This window comes from Barbus barbus (genome assembly GCF_936440315.1).
Source record: "Barbus barbus genome assembly, chromosome: 17".
In the NCBI taxonomy this organism is placed as follows: domain Eukaryota; kingdom Metazoa; phylum Chordata; class Actinopteri; order Cypriniformes; family Cyprinidae; genus Barbus; species Barbus barbus.
Genome location: NC_136745.1, coordinates 26,909,040 through 26,925,345, shown reverse-complemented (window position 1 = coordinate 26,925,345; position 16,306 = coordinate 26,909,040). Strand labels below are relative to the sequence as shown.

The 16,306-nt window shown below is 36.1% G+C and overlaps 1 protein-coding gene across 2 annotated transcripts in view; it reads left to right on the top strand.

Annotated features, from left to right (window-relative positions):
- LOC306883385 (kelch-like protein 4) overlaps window positions 1–9,872 on the top strand; it is a 42,140-nt gene extending 32,268 nt beyond the window's left edge. The window contains exons 10-13 of one of the 2 annotated variants that reach the window (XM_079438591.1): window positions 3,527–3,606; window positions 3,679–3,739; window positions 4,755–4,926; window positions 8,034–9,872. In XM_079438591.1, coding sequence (XP_079294717.1) covers window positions 3,527–3,606; window positions 3,679–3,739; window positions 4,755–4,926; window positions 8,034–8,093 — 373 coding nt within the window. In that variant the 3' untranslated portion in view covers window positions 8,094–9,872. Of the gene's footprint in view, window positions 1–3,526; window positions 3,740–4,754; window positions 4,927–8,033 lie in introns of both variants that reach the window. The other variant, XM_079438590.1, reaches the window with a different exon arrangement.
- Window positions 9,873–16,306: the final 6,434 nt, after the last annotated feature.

Here is a 16,306-nt window from a genome sequence, read left to right as displayed (position 1 = left end):
CAGTGAACCTCTCAATAATGCATTTTGAAACAGCCCGATTACTACCGTCACACACATGTACCCAATTCCGTCAACTTGCAGGATAGGGCTTTTCATATCTCTATCATTTCATGTTTGATAACATAGTCAAGCCAAACGCTAAAGATAGCACTTACGGTTATGTGTCTGATGTTATAGAGAGCGATATCTACATCACCATTCTGATACATCAGCTTGTAGACGACCCTGTCTTCTTCTTCGGAGCCAGTTTCTGGTGCAAACATATATTGCTGAATTCAAAGGCGCTGAGGACTCAAAATGTTCTTTATTGACTTGAACCATTTAAAAAAATTGATTGCGTGTTGTAATATACACAAATGCCTGCTGTGTAGCGTTAACTACTGAGTGAAAGTAGAGCAGGTCTGAGCTGGAGTGATTTAGTGGAGTTCGGCACTAATTTGCATATTTTGTGTATGCTAAATGAGGTAGAGTTATATTAAAGCCATTGTAAGGCATGAAGGATTTTTTTTTTTCACAGGAAAAATCATTTAAATATCATTTCGATCATCAAAAATGAGTTTTAAGGGATACAATATGTGATTGCCTAAGATTGGAAAGGGGATACTATGCTATATTACTGCTGTTATATTGTAGTATGGGGATTTTTAATTTTTACACATTTTTTAAACTATAAATTTTTACGAAAAAAACTTTTTTTTCTATTAAAAAAGAAAAGAAAAGTGTAAAAATACTTTTTTATCACTATCAGTATGTGCAGTGTGCTGTGGCTGATCAATTTCCTCCATGGACTCTCCTCATGATGAGGTCTGAATTAGGTACTGGATCCAATATACAGCGTAGCCCTGTTCAGCCAGACGGGAGTTAATAGGCTCTGAGACCAAAGACCCTCTGGTGTCTTTTACATTAAAGTCACTTGAGTGGCAGGCGAGCTGCTGTTAGCTCTGTTCAAGAAAACAGAGGCTGGCTTTGAATCTAGCCGAACATTGACTGATGACTCATGGGGCATTTCTGTAACCAGGTCAAAAACAAACCCTTCAAGCTACCTCTAGAGCCCAGTGGCCTACTTCTGAGTGATTAATTGATCAGTCTTTTCACCAGGACATATCATAGGTGTCTTTTTGAAGTTCTGTAGGACAGGGTTTGTCAGCCTCTTCTGACCCAGAGACCACTCGCCAAGACTCTCAGCAGATATCTGAGGACCCCATAATATAAAAATGCTTGAAATTCTTGGTACCATTGTAAAATCTCTTCTATTGATTAACATTATTGTGTTATGCTAAACCTAGTTTCTCAGTCAACTACATTTTTTTTCCCCTTTGCCATGTCCACATCAATGTATTGTCCAAAAGAGAAAGATTTATTTTTTTTGATGGGTGACAAGTTGATAATTATAGTGAAATAATTGTCATTGATAAAATGATAACAACAGCTTGATTAAATGTTTCCGAAAACTGTAGAATTTACTGTAGTGACGACAACTAGGCTACACCATGGTATTGTGGCAGAAATGTGGGATATTCATATAGAGTTTCTAAATAATCCGAATATTAACACTTATTATAGGTGTACCGTAGTGATTCATGGCAAGTCTATAAGGCTTTCCTGTAGCTCAAATAGTAGAGCATGGTGCTAGCAACGCCAAGGTCATGGATTCGATTCCCAGGGAAAGCAAGAGCTGATAAAAATGTAAAAACTGTAACTTGAATGCAATGTAAGTCGCTTTGGATAAAAGCGTCTGCTAAATGCGTAAATGTAAGTCAAAAACACAGTTTTGAAAACGGATTCATGGTGTACTCACTTATTAAATAAATTTAGTAAAATTTGAAAACAAAGTTACGGACTGCAGCTTTAATATGGACAAGGAGTAATGGAATATAATTCCAGTATATTTTCAATTAAGCTATAGTGTTTGTGCATTTAAATATGAAATGCATTTAGACTACTGTTTTACATACAAATACTATAGAAACCATATACAGTAGTTACATTTTTACCATGGTATTGATTGTGGTGCTACATGTGTGGTTTTAACTGGTTATCATGATCTAAATGTATGTTACTATGGAAAACCAATGGTAAAAAAAAATTAAAAAAATCAATATCAATACCACGAGTTTCCATTTTTATTTTGGCGTACTATTCATACGTACATTCATGAGATCGGGTTGGCATTTCTAAGAGACAAAAAATGTGACCTTAATATTGCAGCCTGCACTGCACGAAAAAGCCTGCACTTTATTGTGATAATTATCAATATTGTCTCGTATGACAAAGTTTATCATGCAAATTTTATTTTTTTGGCCATATTACCCAGCCATGCTATCGTTTAATGGTGTTTTCAAGCCTTATAAAATCAATCAGATAATAGAAGCTATTTCTTTTGACCATAATCTTTAGAAACACATTTTGAATATTTTTAAGACATTTTATATATATTTCTGCAGTATTTCTTGGAATCCGCAAACCCAGAGTTTTTTTCCCACAAATAATTAATTTTAATTTTAATTTTATTTATATAATTCTCTTTTCAGGTAAGAAAATTAGTAGTTTTAAACTCAAATAATACAAAAATAATTAGTAAAAAGATAAATGAACTGTCTAAACGAAATTTGAAAATATTTATTCTGTTAAACGCATGTTACTGTTTTTTGGTGCTTTTGTTTTTAGTATATATTTTTATAAATAGAAGTCGTTACCAGTTTTACTACCATATTGTGAAATATATTTGAGTGAAACAGAAAAACAAATAAGAAAGAAAACTAGAACAGGTATTTTATTTAAATTATTGACTGGTTGTGAAATGTGAGTGATACAGGATCTCAATGAAATTTGCTTAACTGCAGTGTGGCCTTGCATATGTCATAAACAAGTAAGTATATCACATGCCAAGTAAGCATATCACAAGAGCAAGTTACAACATTTTGCTTAAAGATCCCCAAAGTAAATGCCCAGATACATTGTTTACAATAAGATCAGTACCACAAATTAAGAAACTAAATAAGGTACATTTTGATTGCATGCCACTTTATAAATAATGCCTCTTAAAAAAAAAAAAAAAAAAAAAAAAAAAAAAGAATTTCTGACACTTGTGCCTGTGGTGATGCGTGAGGGAAGTAAATGCTCTATAATTGAATGCAAACGCATTCAGAGCTGGCCAAAGCTAGTTCTCCCAGAAGCCATCCTGGCAATGACCCCTGCCAAAATATTCCTGCCTAAATAATAATCGTGCATACACAAGTACAGGTCCTGCATGCTTTGTTTATCTCCAAAATTATTTTTTTACTATACATTTCCGTAACATATTTCAAATTACTAAAAGAAAAAAAGCTAATTTTTTGCTTCTTTAGCTAACATCAGGCTTTTTTTTTTTTTTAGATTGGTCCAGCAAAGTATATGCCAACTTCCATGATCAAAATTACACCAGTGTATAAAATAAAGTCTTTGAACATCCTGTTTTACTCTGATATACATAACAGTATGGAAGGAAAATAAGTTGTGAAAAGGTGAAACCTTTATGTATTTACAGGTTGTTTGCTGTTGGTGGTCGTGATGGAAGCTCGTGTCTGCGGTCGATGGAATGTTTTGATCCTCACACCAATAAATGGAGTATGTGTGCACCCATGTCAAAGAGGAGAGGAGGAGTGGGCGTGGCCACATATAACAGTTTCTTGTATGCAGTCGGAGGACATGATGCACCAGCTTCAAACCATTGTTCACGTCTCTCTGACTCTGTGGAGAGGTAAGCTGCCACGGCACAGCATCTGGGAAGAAAGAAATCCAACACCTAATCATAACGACAACAACACCCCACAAAAGCAGGCTGTGAGTCTTGGCACATAGTTATGGGTGCCAAGTACTGTAATTTGTATGTTTATTTGTAAATCTAGACACAATTTACTCCAATGTGAAATCATTGTTAGCCACAGTAATTCAGTAATCTGGTGTTAGATGCCCCCTGCTGGTGAGGATCAGAAATACAGCCTAAAGGTTGGTAATAATTAAAATTTAAAACTAAAGGCTGCATTTAAGTGATCAAAAATACAGTAATAGTTCTTAATTATTACAATTTGAAATAAAGTTTCAATTTAAATATATAAATAAAAAAACTAATAATAATTTATTCCTGTGATGTAAAGCTGAATTTTCAGCATCATTACTCCAGTCTTAAGTGCCACACGATCCTTCAGAAATCATTCTAATATACTGATTAATCATATGCTCAAGAAACATTTAAATGTGGCGTAAACCTTGCAAAATTGAATGAAAAAATAAGTGTTATAAGCAATAGACCTGTATATTACTGTATTTTCATTATATAATTAGCCTATCCATCCATCCATCCATCCATTCATCTATCTAACTATCAATAAAAAAAAAATAAAAAAATTAATCTCCTAGTAAAAGGTGACCAATTAGCTGTAAGTACTTGAGGGAAAAGGCTAAATGAATAATAACTGAAATATGCCTAAAGAACAAAAATACATCCAAATTAATGAACAACGGCCAGCAGAAACTTCAACTCATTACTCTGTTATTACTCTGCATGCTCAAAGCACAATAGATTTCATTGTTAGGGATGATAATCATAGTCCTTATCCTTTCAAAGGCTTCCATTGTCTAGATTACAGACCGGCTGCTGTTTAACCTCTCTATGCAATTATCTCTCATTTTATCCAGTGGTTTGTATTGAGAGTGCTAGCACAGGTTTATACTGTGTTGCTCTGTCTCTCATACGTTCCTTACTGCATTCACAGGTATGACCCCAAAACAGACACGTGGACCACAGTGTCCTCTCTGAGCGTCCCCCGGGATGCAGTGGGGGTGTGTCTGCTGGGAGACAGGTTATATGCGGTCGGAGGATATGACGGTCAGACCTACTTAAACAGTGTTGAGTCCTATGATGCACAGAACAACGAATGGACTGAGGTGAGTCCATCTTCAAATCAGGCTGCCTTTAAAGTAGTGCTTCAACATTTTGACTTCAAGGGCCCCACCGACAACAACAATGTTCAAACGCCCCACGGTTTTTCCAGTTGTTTGTGATTAACTGGATAAGGATTAAACACTTTTGAAAATGTTTCTACACACAATTTCTAACTGACTAAATATTTTAGAGCTTGTCATGATTTGAAAATGTATATTCATTATAGAAATGCCCATGGAGTTTTGATTAATTTGCTTTACTTATTCCATTCTAGAAATCACACGTTTAAAATTTGGCTTCCTCAGACATTTTAAAGACATTGAAAACCCTGGATCTTCAAAGAAAAAAAAAAACTTCATGGGGCTTATTAAAATAATAAATTGGGTTTTGTCTTACTTTAAATAGTTTTGAGAAATCATTTTTAAAATAATTTCAAGTGGCTCAAAAATAACAAGATGGTATTTACACTGCAATTAAAAATTGCATAAATAACACAATGAGATTAATGGTTAAATATAACATTTATGAAATATCTTAGGAATTATCTCTTAAAAGGTGAAACTAAACCACTAGTAGATGGAGACTCAATGACTCACTTAAGGAGTCACCTTAATGAGTGAGTCATTTAATCATTTGATTCATTCAAAAGGTCTGATTCATTCAGAAAATAAAGCAAGTGACTAATGACTTTATGAATGGGTAATTAAATCATGCACTCAACCGATTTGTTCAAAACATCAAATTTCATTCAGGAATGTTAATGGGGGTCCAGGACGTCCCCCAGCCTCCTCTCAATTCACACACTGATTTTAAATAATATTGATGCCCCTAGTGGGCCCTGCTTTAAAACCTTAAAGATATATTTCTGGAAAATGAGGTTACTGTTACAATACAGCTAAATGGACCAGCTTTTTGGAAGATTTAAAAGTGTGAAGCTTATACAGGTGCATCTAAAAAAATTAGAATATTGTGAAAAAGTTCATTTTTTCTTGTAACTTATTTCAAAAAGTGAAACTTTCATATATTTTAGATTCATTACATGTAAAGTAAAACATTTAACAAGTTTTGTTGTTTTAATTGATGATTAGAGCTTAAAGCTCATGCAAGTCAAAAATACAATATCCCAAAATATTAGAATATTTACATTTGAGTTTCAATTAATGACCATCCCTACAGTATAAATTCTGAGTATCTCTTGTTCTTTGAAACCACAATAATGGGGAAGACTGCTGACTTGGCAATGATCCAGAAGACAAACATTGATGCCGTCCATAAAGAGGGTAAGTCACAGAGGGTCATTACTGAAAGGAGTGGCTGTTTACAGAGTGCTGTATCAAAGCATATTAAATGCAAAGTTGACTGGAAGGAAGAAATTGGGTAGGAAAAGGTACACAAGCAACAGGGATGACCGCAAGCTTGAGAATACCGTCAAGCAAAGCTGATTCAAACACATGGGAGAGATTCACAAGGAGTGGACTGAAGCTGGAGTCAGTGCATCAAGAGTCACCACGCTCAGACATCTTCAGGAAAAGGGCTACCAAGCCACTTCTGAACCAGAGACAACGTCAGAAGCATCTTACCTGGGCTAAAGAGAAAAAGAACTGGACTGTTGCTCAGTGGTCCAAAGTCCTCTTTTCAGATAAAATTAAATTTTGCATTTCATTTGGAAATCAAGGTCTGGAGTCTGGAAGAAGACCGGAGAGGCACATAATCCAAGCTGCTTGAAGTCCAGTGTGAAGTTTCCGAAGTCAGAGATGATTTGGGGTGCCATGACATCTGCTGGTGTTGGTCCACTGTGTTTTCTGGAGTCCACATTCAATGGAGCCGTCTACCAGACGGTTTTGGAGATTTTGGCTTTATGGACATGCTGATTTCCTTTTCCAGCAGGACTTTAGCACCTGCCCACAGTACAAAAAACACTTCCAAGTGGTTTGCTGACCATGATATTACTGTGTTTGATTGGCCAGCCAACATGCCTGACCTGAACCCCATATGGAATCTATGGGATATTTTCAAGAGAAAGATGAGAAACAGCCGATCCAAAAATCCAGACGAGCTGAAGGCTCAATAGAGCCTCAGCAGAGCCACAGGCTGATCGCTTCCATGCCATTCCTCACTGATGCTGGAGTTTGAACTAAAGGAGCCCCGACCAAGTATTGAGTGCATAAATGAACATACTTTAAAGAGCTTGAACTTTTCTGTTTTGCAAATCCTTTTTTTTGATTGATCTTAGGAAATATTCTAATATTTTGAGATACTGGATTTTTGACTCATGAAGCTCTAATTATCAAAATTAAAACAAAAAAACTTGAAACTGAAATGTTTTACTTTACATGTAATGAATCTAAAATATGTGAAAGTTTCACTTTTTGAAATAAGTTACAAAACCTTTTTCACGATATTCAAATTTTTTGAGATGCACCTGTAGCTCACATAATACACAAGTGTTACTAGAAGAATTAAAGTCACTCTAATAATTTTTTTTAACAATTTAGGGGTTTTGATATTACATTGTCATAGGAACAAAAGTTAATTCCATATAACTTTACACAGAAAAGGTTTGTGAGTTTTTCCCTCAAAATGAAATTATGTAAACATACATAGTGTTTACATCTTGTGGCTATAATTTAGAAACAGTGAGTGTTTTAGCTTTTACTGTTTGGGCCCATTCACTTGCATTGTACCGTAAGTTCAATTAACCTCACTGCAACCCAGATATTTCCCTTTTTTAAAGAAAGAAGAGACAATTCAAAATTACCATTCAAGCTAATCAACATTATGCCATAAAATCTTTCGGTTAAACTTAACTTGTACTGAACCTGAAAGTGCAAGCATTTCCTGCCATTCATTTGTTTTCCACTGTGTCACAATGGCATTGAACACCATGAGGTTAACCGCTCTTTCCTTAGCCAGCCTGAGAGTTACAAACACTCTATTCAAGTCTAGTTTGTCTTCTGTCTCAGCTTCCCATGGCTCCGTCTTGCTCTCTCTTTCATAAGATTACCTGCAATGGGCTGTTAGTAGACCGAGTGTGACTGAGAGCGCTGCGGAGCAGGGAATTTGCTGCAGTTGGACACTGGTCATTAACCTCTGTCTCTTGTTATTCTAGGAGGTCCCTCTAAACATCGGGAGGGCAGGGGCATGTGTGGTGGTCGTGAAACTGCCTTGAATGCTCAGAGTCCCTGAACTGTGACCTCAAGGAGAGGCTTGTGATGTCAACTCTTGGAATGCTCTTTTCACGTAGCACACAAAGCTATCGTCAACACTGGATTCATCTCAACAGATTTAGACAGCCGTGTGCCATTCATTCTGTTTTTCGCTCAGATATTCAGCACTATTACAGGCTGGAATAAAAGGGAAAAAAAATAATGCTTATAATATTTTACTTAATTATATGAGACATTTTATATTAAAAGAATACTTTTGAAAATGTATCCAGAATTTGAGTTACAATTTTTCATTGGAATATTTACATTGTTAACCTCATCACATTTTTGACATTATTATATCTTTTAACTATATGAAAATCAAATGTAATTTTAAAGACAGCAGCATACTTGTTTGTGAAATTTTGTGGAAAATGTATTTTGATCTAAGATAAACAATTTTAAAAGACCACTGTGAATACTTCCAGCTGTACGCTTGCAGCAAAACACTCTGGTTTACCCAAAATGTTTGTGGACACACACTCATGCAGTTCTCATCTGAATACATTTTTTTGGTCTGAGACTAGGTTCAGCACTAAATTACTTTAAGAAACTGTCTCTGAAGTAGAAAAAATAAAAACAAATAAAAAAGTAATTAGCACGTATCGGTAAGTCATTATTAAAATGGTAATAAGGTTTACAGTAGAAAATGTGCTATTATATCATATTGATATTTCACCTTTATGTAAAGGTTTTGTAACTTGTATTGTACATAGTCCCTGGTCCTGTGTTATTTATTCTCATAATGTACTGGAATGCTACTTCTATGTTTGAATGCCATTATTAAATATTTTAAAGACCCTGTGAAATCACCTGATGAATACAGTTTTGTGTTGACAAATTATATTAACCAGAAGTCGGGGTGGGATATATCATAGGGCTCATGCGTTTTTTTCATATCAATAGGCTATAGCTTTGTCACAGCCATGAAAATTTAAATCTTAAATCTATAATAGAGCTCCATGATTGTTTTTCATGAGTTCATGATTTTCCCGTGATTCTGAATAGACAGTTAAAACAAAATAACATGTAATTTGCTAGTCATAATGTTGATTACTGCAGTCTATTTTAAAAAACATTTTTTTCCAGTTTGAATGACTGATTCAATGACTCACTCAAAATATTCACTTGATCCATTATTAAATGAATCAATGTTTTAGAACGAATCTCTTTAATGAATGATTCAAGGTTGAATACATTTTTAACAGTCACTTGTCGCCACCTACTGGTATATTGATGTAATAATACAATCTTTACTTAAAGTGTCAAGTTACTTTTTCAAAAGAGGATTAACTGTATTTTGAAGCTAGGCATCAGTGTTTATACTTTTACATAACTGCTTTCTCTGGGTGTTAGAAATGAGATCACAGTATTTTAACTATTAATTGTGCAACTAGCTATATCTGCTAAAAGATCTTTTTGTTTGTTTGTGTTTACAAGTACGCTAGCATATAGATGAGTTAATTTCACAGGGTCTTTAATCATGATGTCAAAGTCTGTTATTAAAACTGTTAATTGAATTCTTTCTTTGTGGTGTACTGATATTCATTTGTTTTTTGACTGCCATAAACATGTTTTATTGATGAGCTTCATTACTTGTTTGACTTAACTGGAATGTGACATGCTGATCAAGAATACGTTTACTTGTGTGATACATTTGTAATACAGAAATGCTTTCATTGATTTTTTCATTGTTTTTTATGGCATGCTGAAGAAACTTAGAAATAAAAAGCTATTCTTTTTCTGAGTATTTCTGTGGCGTGTACCGTCTGATGGGGCACTGTGTGTCCTGCATATGCTGTTTTAAGCCTTTTATTTAATTTTTTAATACTCCAGTGGCCTCCAGTGGTTGTCTCTTGTACAGCATTGGATGCATATTGCCTCAGCTGTGGATGTCTTGCAACCTCTACAAATTAATAACTAATTCCATTTGAAAATAAAAATACGACCATTGACTCGAGTCGCTTAGTATCACTAATCATCGGCAATAAGATCAACATGTTACCAACGTGGCTAATTTATGCTAAACATTATGGATTAGAAGTCAAAATCTAACAATAACAGCAAGATTACTACAGCGGTCAATAAATCCAGTACATGGGTAGAATCATTATTCTACATGAAGGACATAACTGAATCAATATGAAATGAAAAGAGGCAACAGCACTTCAATCAGGACCCAGGGACCTATGAGGTTCAAGTCTAGAGAAAAAGACCCTGAATTGTTGCAGTGTAACCTTTAAAAAATTAATGTGTTATTTGTTGATAGTCTGAAATGTCACAAGATGAAAGTGATGTGAAAGGACAGAGCGATGTCCAAAGCCAGATTGTATCTGATAAAATGGATAGATTGCAATTATAGTCTTTGTTCTCCAACAGAGCAAGAGCAAAACATAGACTGAACATTTCAAAGGGAATAAAAATTGATTATTAATGCAACGCAATTGCCGCAGCACATCAGAAGACAGGTGGAGAGGGAGTGCAATAGGGCAAAAAATACTGCAGGTGTTGTTTCAGTCCCACCAGATGTTGGAAATGGCAATATCTGAAAAGCCTTCTGAAATGACCTGACCTTCGGTTCATGGCCTCATGGAAAGCTGTGTCTGCTTCATCCACGCTGGAACTGAGAAATCAATGCCAAGACCTCTGAATGAAGGAACTATATATCCACTCACAGCATTTCAGGTTTCATCTGTTTTTTTATTATTAGAATAATTAGATTTGGCTTCACAAGACTTTATAATGATCTGTCACAAAATGTTCAGCATACATTCGTTTCATCTTGCAATAAAACTGCAAGTGTGATTTTGTTGGACATTACACAAAAGTAATCTACGCTCCTGTCGATATCACCCGGACCATCAAATTACTTTGCATATTGATTGCAGAGCTCAAATAAGAATTCAACATAAACACGACAGCCTGGACTCCATCCAGTAAAAGTTGTGGCAGACCTTGCAATGACTTACAGTGAGACAGACTGAACCCGGCTCTGAAGAACATGGCTTTACATTTTGATGTGTATGCATAATTTGTGTGTTTACAGCAGATGGTGCTGTTGCACTTTTAGTCCTATTACTTAATGTAAAAAAAAAAAAAGAAAAAAAAAGGCCAGTTCTCTATTCATGCTATGAACAATAAATGTCAACTTGCATAAACTAGGTCAAGGGCAAGTGATTGAGATAACAATGTTGCATAATTATTAGGCCAGGCTGATGAAATATAAAGAAATTATATATTTAAAAAAGCATAATGCTACTCATAATGACAAATCACGCTACACCTTAGAGTTATAATTTTTTGGCCTCCACAATCCCAAAACAACACTAGACATTTACTGTCATTCAGACATTCCCCTGCTATTTTAAAGTCTGTGAATGGATCACAATGAATTGAAGGACAGCCGCTTAAGATGCTTTGAATTGCAACAGTTCACCCAAAAAAGAAAATTCTGTAATAATTTACTCACCATCATGTCGTTCAAAACCTGCTGCTTCTTTTCTTCAAGTAGCCAAACACAAAAAATTCAGAATAGCATTATGCAGCTTTTGATATACAAGGACAGTTGAAAAGACCAATATATATGAGACATATTATGAGATATATTATGTACATATGCACACACACACACACACACACACACACACATGCAGTATGCAGTGATTTTTTCACATTTGAATATTACATTTTGTCCCTACAACAAATAATACAACTCTTCGACAACAAAAATAACTTGAGGGTTATTTATATGCTAGAAGCTTAAGGCGAACAGAAAATACAAATAAAGCAACAATACAGTGAATATGTTGTATATACCGTGTAGGCCTATGAAAACAAAAAAGATAGTAATTGCTGTCAAAAATGTCAGAAGTGATCTGGCAAAAGAGGGAAGAGGCAGAGAAAGAAAAACAGCTGTGCCAAAGTCACTTCATTTGAAAATGTCTTAATTGCTATTCTTACGTTCTCAAAGGTATATTCTGCAGTGCCAGAAAATGACACGCAGCATAAGAGGGAACCTGATGTTCGTCAGATGTTTGGAGCTTGAAATGGGAGGTAGAGACTTTGTCTCAGAGGCTGAAATGATGCACTGATTGTCATTCATTTTAACAAGATGTGACGGGGAGGAATGTGCAGATCAACAAGCTTTAGAGAAGAAGAAATGAACCCATCCATCGCTTTTTTGTACCGGCTTTGTGCCGTCTTTGGAATTATGCATGGTAGGCCTGTCCACTGACTTGGATGATATAGACCCTGTCTTGTCATTGTCAGAATTTACATTTTCGTTCTTTTCCCTCAAAGGCAGTCTTCTGATGTCAGGTAGACTGCTGCCAACTCGCCTGAGAGCCCAGATTCAACGTTTGTGGATTTTTCACCGGAATTAGACTGCTTTGTGGGTGTAAACTGTCCCTAAGCATAAACTACGACATAGTGCAATCTATCATTTTAATCGGCTTCAAATTCCAAGGGAGACATTCTGTAATTCAGCGACTACATACACTGAGTCACTATTACAAACACAAGAGGGCTGAACCTCCACAAATATGAATGCCAATTTCCCAGACAAGCTCGTAAGTGAACTTTTAACAGAGGTGTGAATGGCAAGCATATCAAAATTACTCGCAGGAAACCTCGTGTATAAACCGCAGTGGACTTTGTTTTGCGAGGCATTTCTAATCATCTGTAACATCTGAACCAGGGAACACAGAACTAATCACACTTCAGCGAGGAGTGCACAAAGAAAAGAAATGCATCAACCTTGTCTTGACAAAATCGTCTTCACTCAAACTGAAAAACTGATCGTCTTTTAATGTCCTCTTAGGAGTTAAAGTCAAGAGAATACAGTGCAAAAACGTGAAGATGTGAAATGCACAAGACAAAAGTCCATCAAACATAAGGCCAAGTTTAACACCCAAAACACTTCTAACAACTTTCGTAACGCTAGTAAATAATAGGCTGCAGTTACATCAGAAATGCTCCCCAGGCTGTGTCATGATTATTAATTAAACACCCTTCTAAATTCATCTGCCGTCTGACTCCAGTTTTAGAAACAGTGACAAGTGCAAATACAATATATCTCACATTTTCAGAGCAAACAAAATATAAATAGCTTGAAAAAGAGATTTAAAATAACTTACTCTTAAAGGGGTCATCAGATGCAAAATTACTTTTCAAGTTGTTTGAACAAAAATGTATGTTGGACGTGTGTGTACATAATGATAAAAATCCACCCAGCATTTTTCCTAATTTTCCTAAATAAAATTCCTAATTTTAAAATCCCCTTTCTCAAATTAGGCTGTTCTGAGGTTCCTGTCAGAATGACGTAGTTCTGTACAGCCCCCCCCCCCCCCCCCCCCCCACGATCGTTGATTGACAAGACCGTCTTACCTTTGACCCGCCCTGAGTGAGCTGAGAGCTGTCCGCCTCCGGTGCAGGGATCTTGTCTTCAATTAAGCGATTGAAGTGTTTAGTTGTTGGATGTAATAAAGAATATAGCAGTCGTCATTTACTCCAGAGATCTGAGCCACTGAAGAGGCAGAGAATTAACGTTACTTTTGTTTTGAAGGGAATGCGCCGATCCCGAACTGCCTAAATGCGTCTATGTTCACGTTCACAGCTTTATCTACAGAAGAAGTGAGTATAAGGGTTTTCATGAACCTTTGCAAATCGCCTTTCCTAATAATGTGCTAGTTAGCCAGTTTCGTGGCTGAAGTTTAGTATGCTCTATAGATATATATACCTAGATGCCTCATTATGGACTGTTTCTATGGGTCGCAATACGTAAGCCATCTGCCATTTTTGGAACGGTCTGTGAATCTTTGAGCGTACTGACTGTGTGCGTCTACAACAGCAAGTAATACGCTTGTATATCTTTGATTCATTGATTATTATGGTGAATGCGAGATGGCTGACGCGTCAACATATCTGGAGCGGTCGAATAGGGAATCTACACATATCTATGATTTGCTCGTCACTCCACTGAAGAGAAGGGCAGAGTCAGCAGAGCTCACTAGGATTTCAAGCAACATGAACTAGAACAGCTGATTTTGACAGTGTAAAGTAGGTGCTTTTTACACTACCATTGAGAAATTTTAACCAAAGTATGTTACAGACTTTTCATTAAGACCCTAAAGAATTATATCAGCTTGTGTAAAATGGGCATCCGATGTCCCCTTTAAAGGAGCAGTTCTCATAAAAATGAAAATTCTATCAGCATTTGATGTTCTTTACTGCATGATGTTCTTTCTTCTGTGCAATACAAAACGAGATATTATGAAGAATGTAGTAGTCATTTTTTCATGCTATTGAAACGAATAAGGACTGGAGATTCAAGTTTTCAAGAAGGATGCAAAATCACCATGAAAGCATTAAAAAAACATTTAAAATGTGGTCCATACAACTCATGGGCTATATTGTAAAACTCATATTTGATAATATATACAAGGTTCATTTGTTATTAGGGCTGAAATGATTGTGAAACGACAATGTTGACAATTCAAAATTGTTGAATTTTTTTTTGTCGTCCAATATTCGTTCGATCTCATATGCCCTAATGTATGGGCCTGCAATAATGCGGTTTGACCAGTCTGGTGCTGTAGCACAAGACTGTAATTCAGCCCTCCCCGATGCAAGTTGAGAGAAGAAGATAGTTAGAGTCGGAGTTGTAAACACAGCTGAACCAGACGCTGCTGTGTATGTACTGCATGCTTTCCTCTCAATAATGAAATAAGCACACAACAAAAATGACAAATGGTGAGAAACCAGCGGTCAAGAAAGCATCCTGCTGAATAATTGGTTAAATAATCAGCAATTAGTCGATTAATAGTTGTAATGATCATTAGACTAATCGATTATCAAAATAATCGTTTGTTGCAGACCTAATTGTTATTCATTGATAATCTTCTCCTCCAGTGAGTCAATGATTTTAAACTGAGAATAATTTAGATTGAGTTTTGCATACCACACAGTGTTTAATATAGTGACTTTAAATATAGTCTATGACTCATATGTATTTTTTTTAAAAAAAAAGTCGTGACGTATTGTCAAGTATGGTGACCCATACTCGAAATTGGTGCTCTGCCTTTAACCCATCCAAGTGCACACACACAGCAGTGAGTAGTGAACAAATCCACACACACACACACACACACACACACACACCGTGAACACAACCCGGAGCAGTGGGCAGCCATGATGATTTTACAGTGCCTTTACAACCTTTTTGAAGCTTGAAAGTCTCCATTCATTGTAAGTGCATGACAAATAAGACAAAACCATACATTCTCCAAAAAAAATTCTCAGTTCATATTCAGTAGTCATGCGGACATATATGGACAACATAATGGTGAGTAAATAATGAAAGAATTGAACTGAACTTTTAAAAACTTTTTTGTTACGGACACTGAAGGTTAAACAAAGCCAGAAACTAAAGGTTAAACAAAGCCAGAAGTAAATACTAATTAAATCTGATAAAAATGATTGAATCTGTTGATAGATCAACACGTGAAAGCCCTTGAGCGGTTCCCCGCACAGCTGCAAAAAGTAGAGAGAGCTTAATCACCACCAGTTTAGGCGAAAAGTAGGCATTCTACCGAGACCTCATTGTTAGCTGCTTTTGTTGGTGAAGATGAACTACCCATGACAATTAAAGTTCCAGGCCATTACTTTGCTGAAGAAACGGTTACCCGCAATGCTTAACTGTTCTAAAAGACCTCAGGCTGGGTTAGTCTAGTTCCTTGTCAATTCCAAGAGATATTCCGTTATTCTGGAGTTATTTTCCACTAAGTGTGGAAATGCCTCAATAACAGGGCACTGTGTTAAACAAGGCACCAAAACAGCTCAGTAAACATAAAGATCATTATCATTCTTATCTAACATAATTCAATCATAAATCATACCAAACCACAGGACCACACCACTTTTAGTCCCACTGGCTTTTCGGTACAATCTGCTCCGGTAGAATTGCACCCAAGCTCATAAGCACAGTACACTTGCACATTCAGATGCAAAGCAGGTCACTTACAGTTATTCACATTAGCCAATAGCCCAAAATATTCAGAGGATAATCACAGAAAGCAGGGCAGAGGTGGCAGTGCTTAACCTTTGGGTCGTAGTCTATAGCTGCCAGCCAAGGGACATAAGTACTGCAGCACACCGAGTTAATTTAATCACTTTTGGA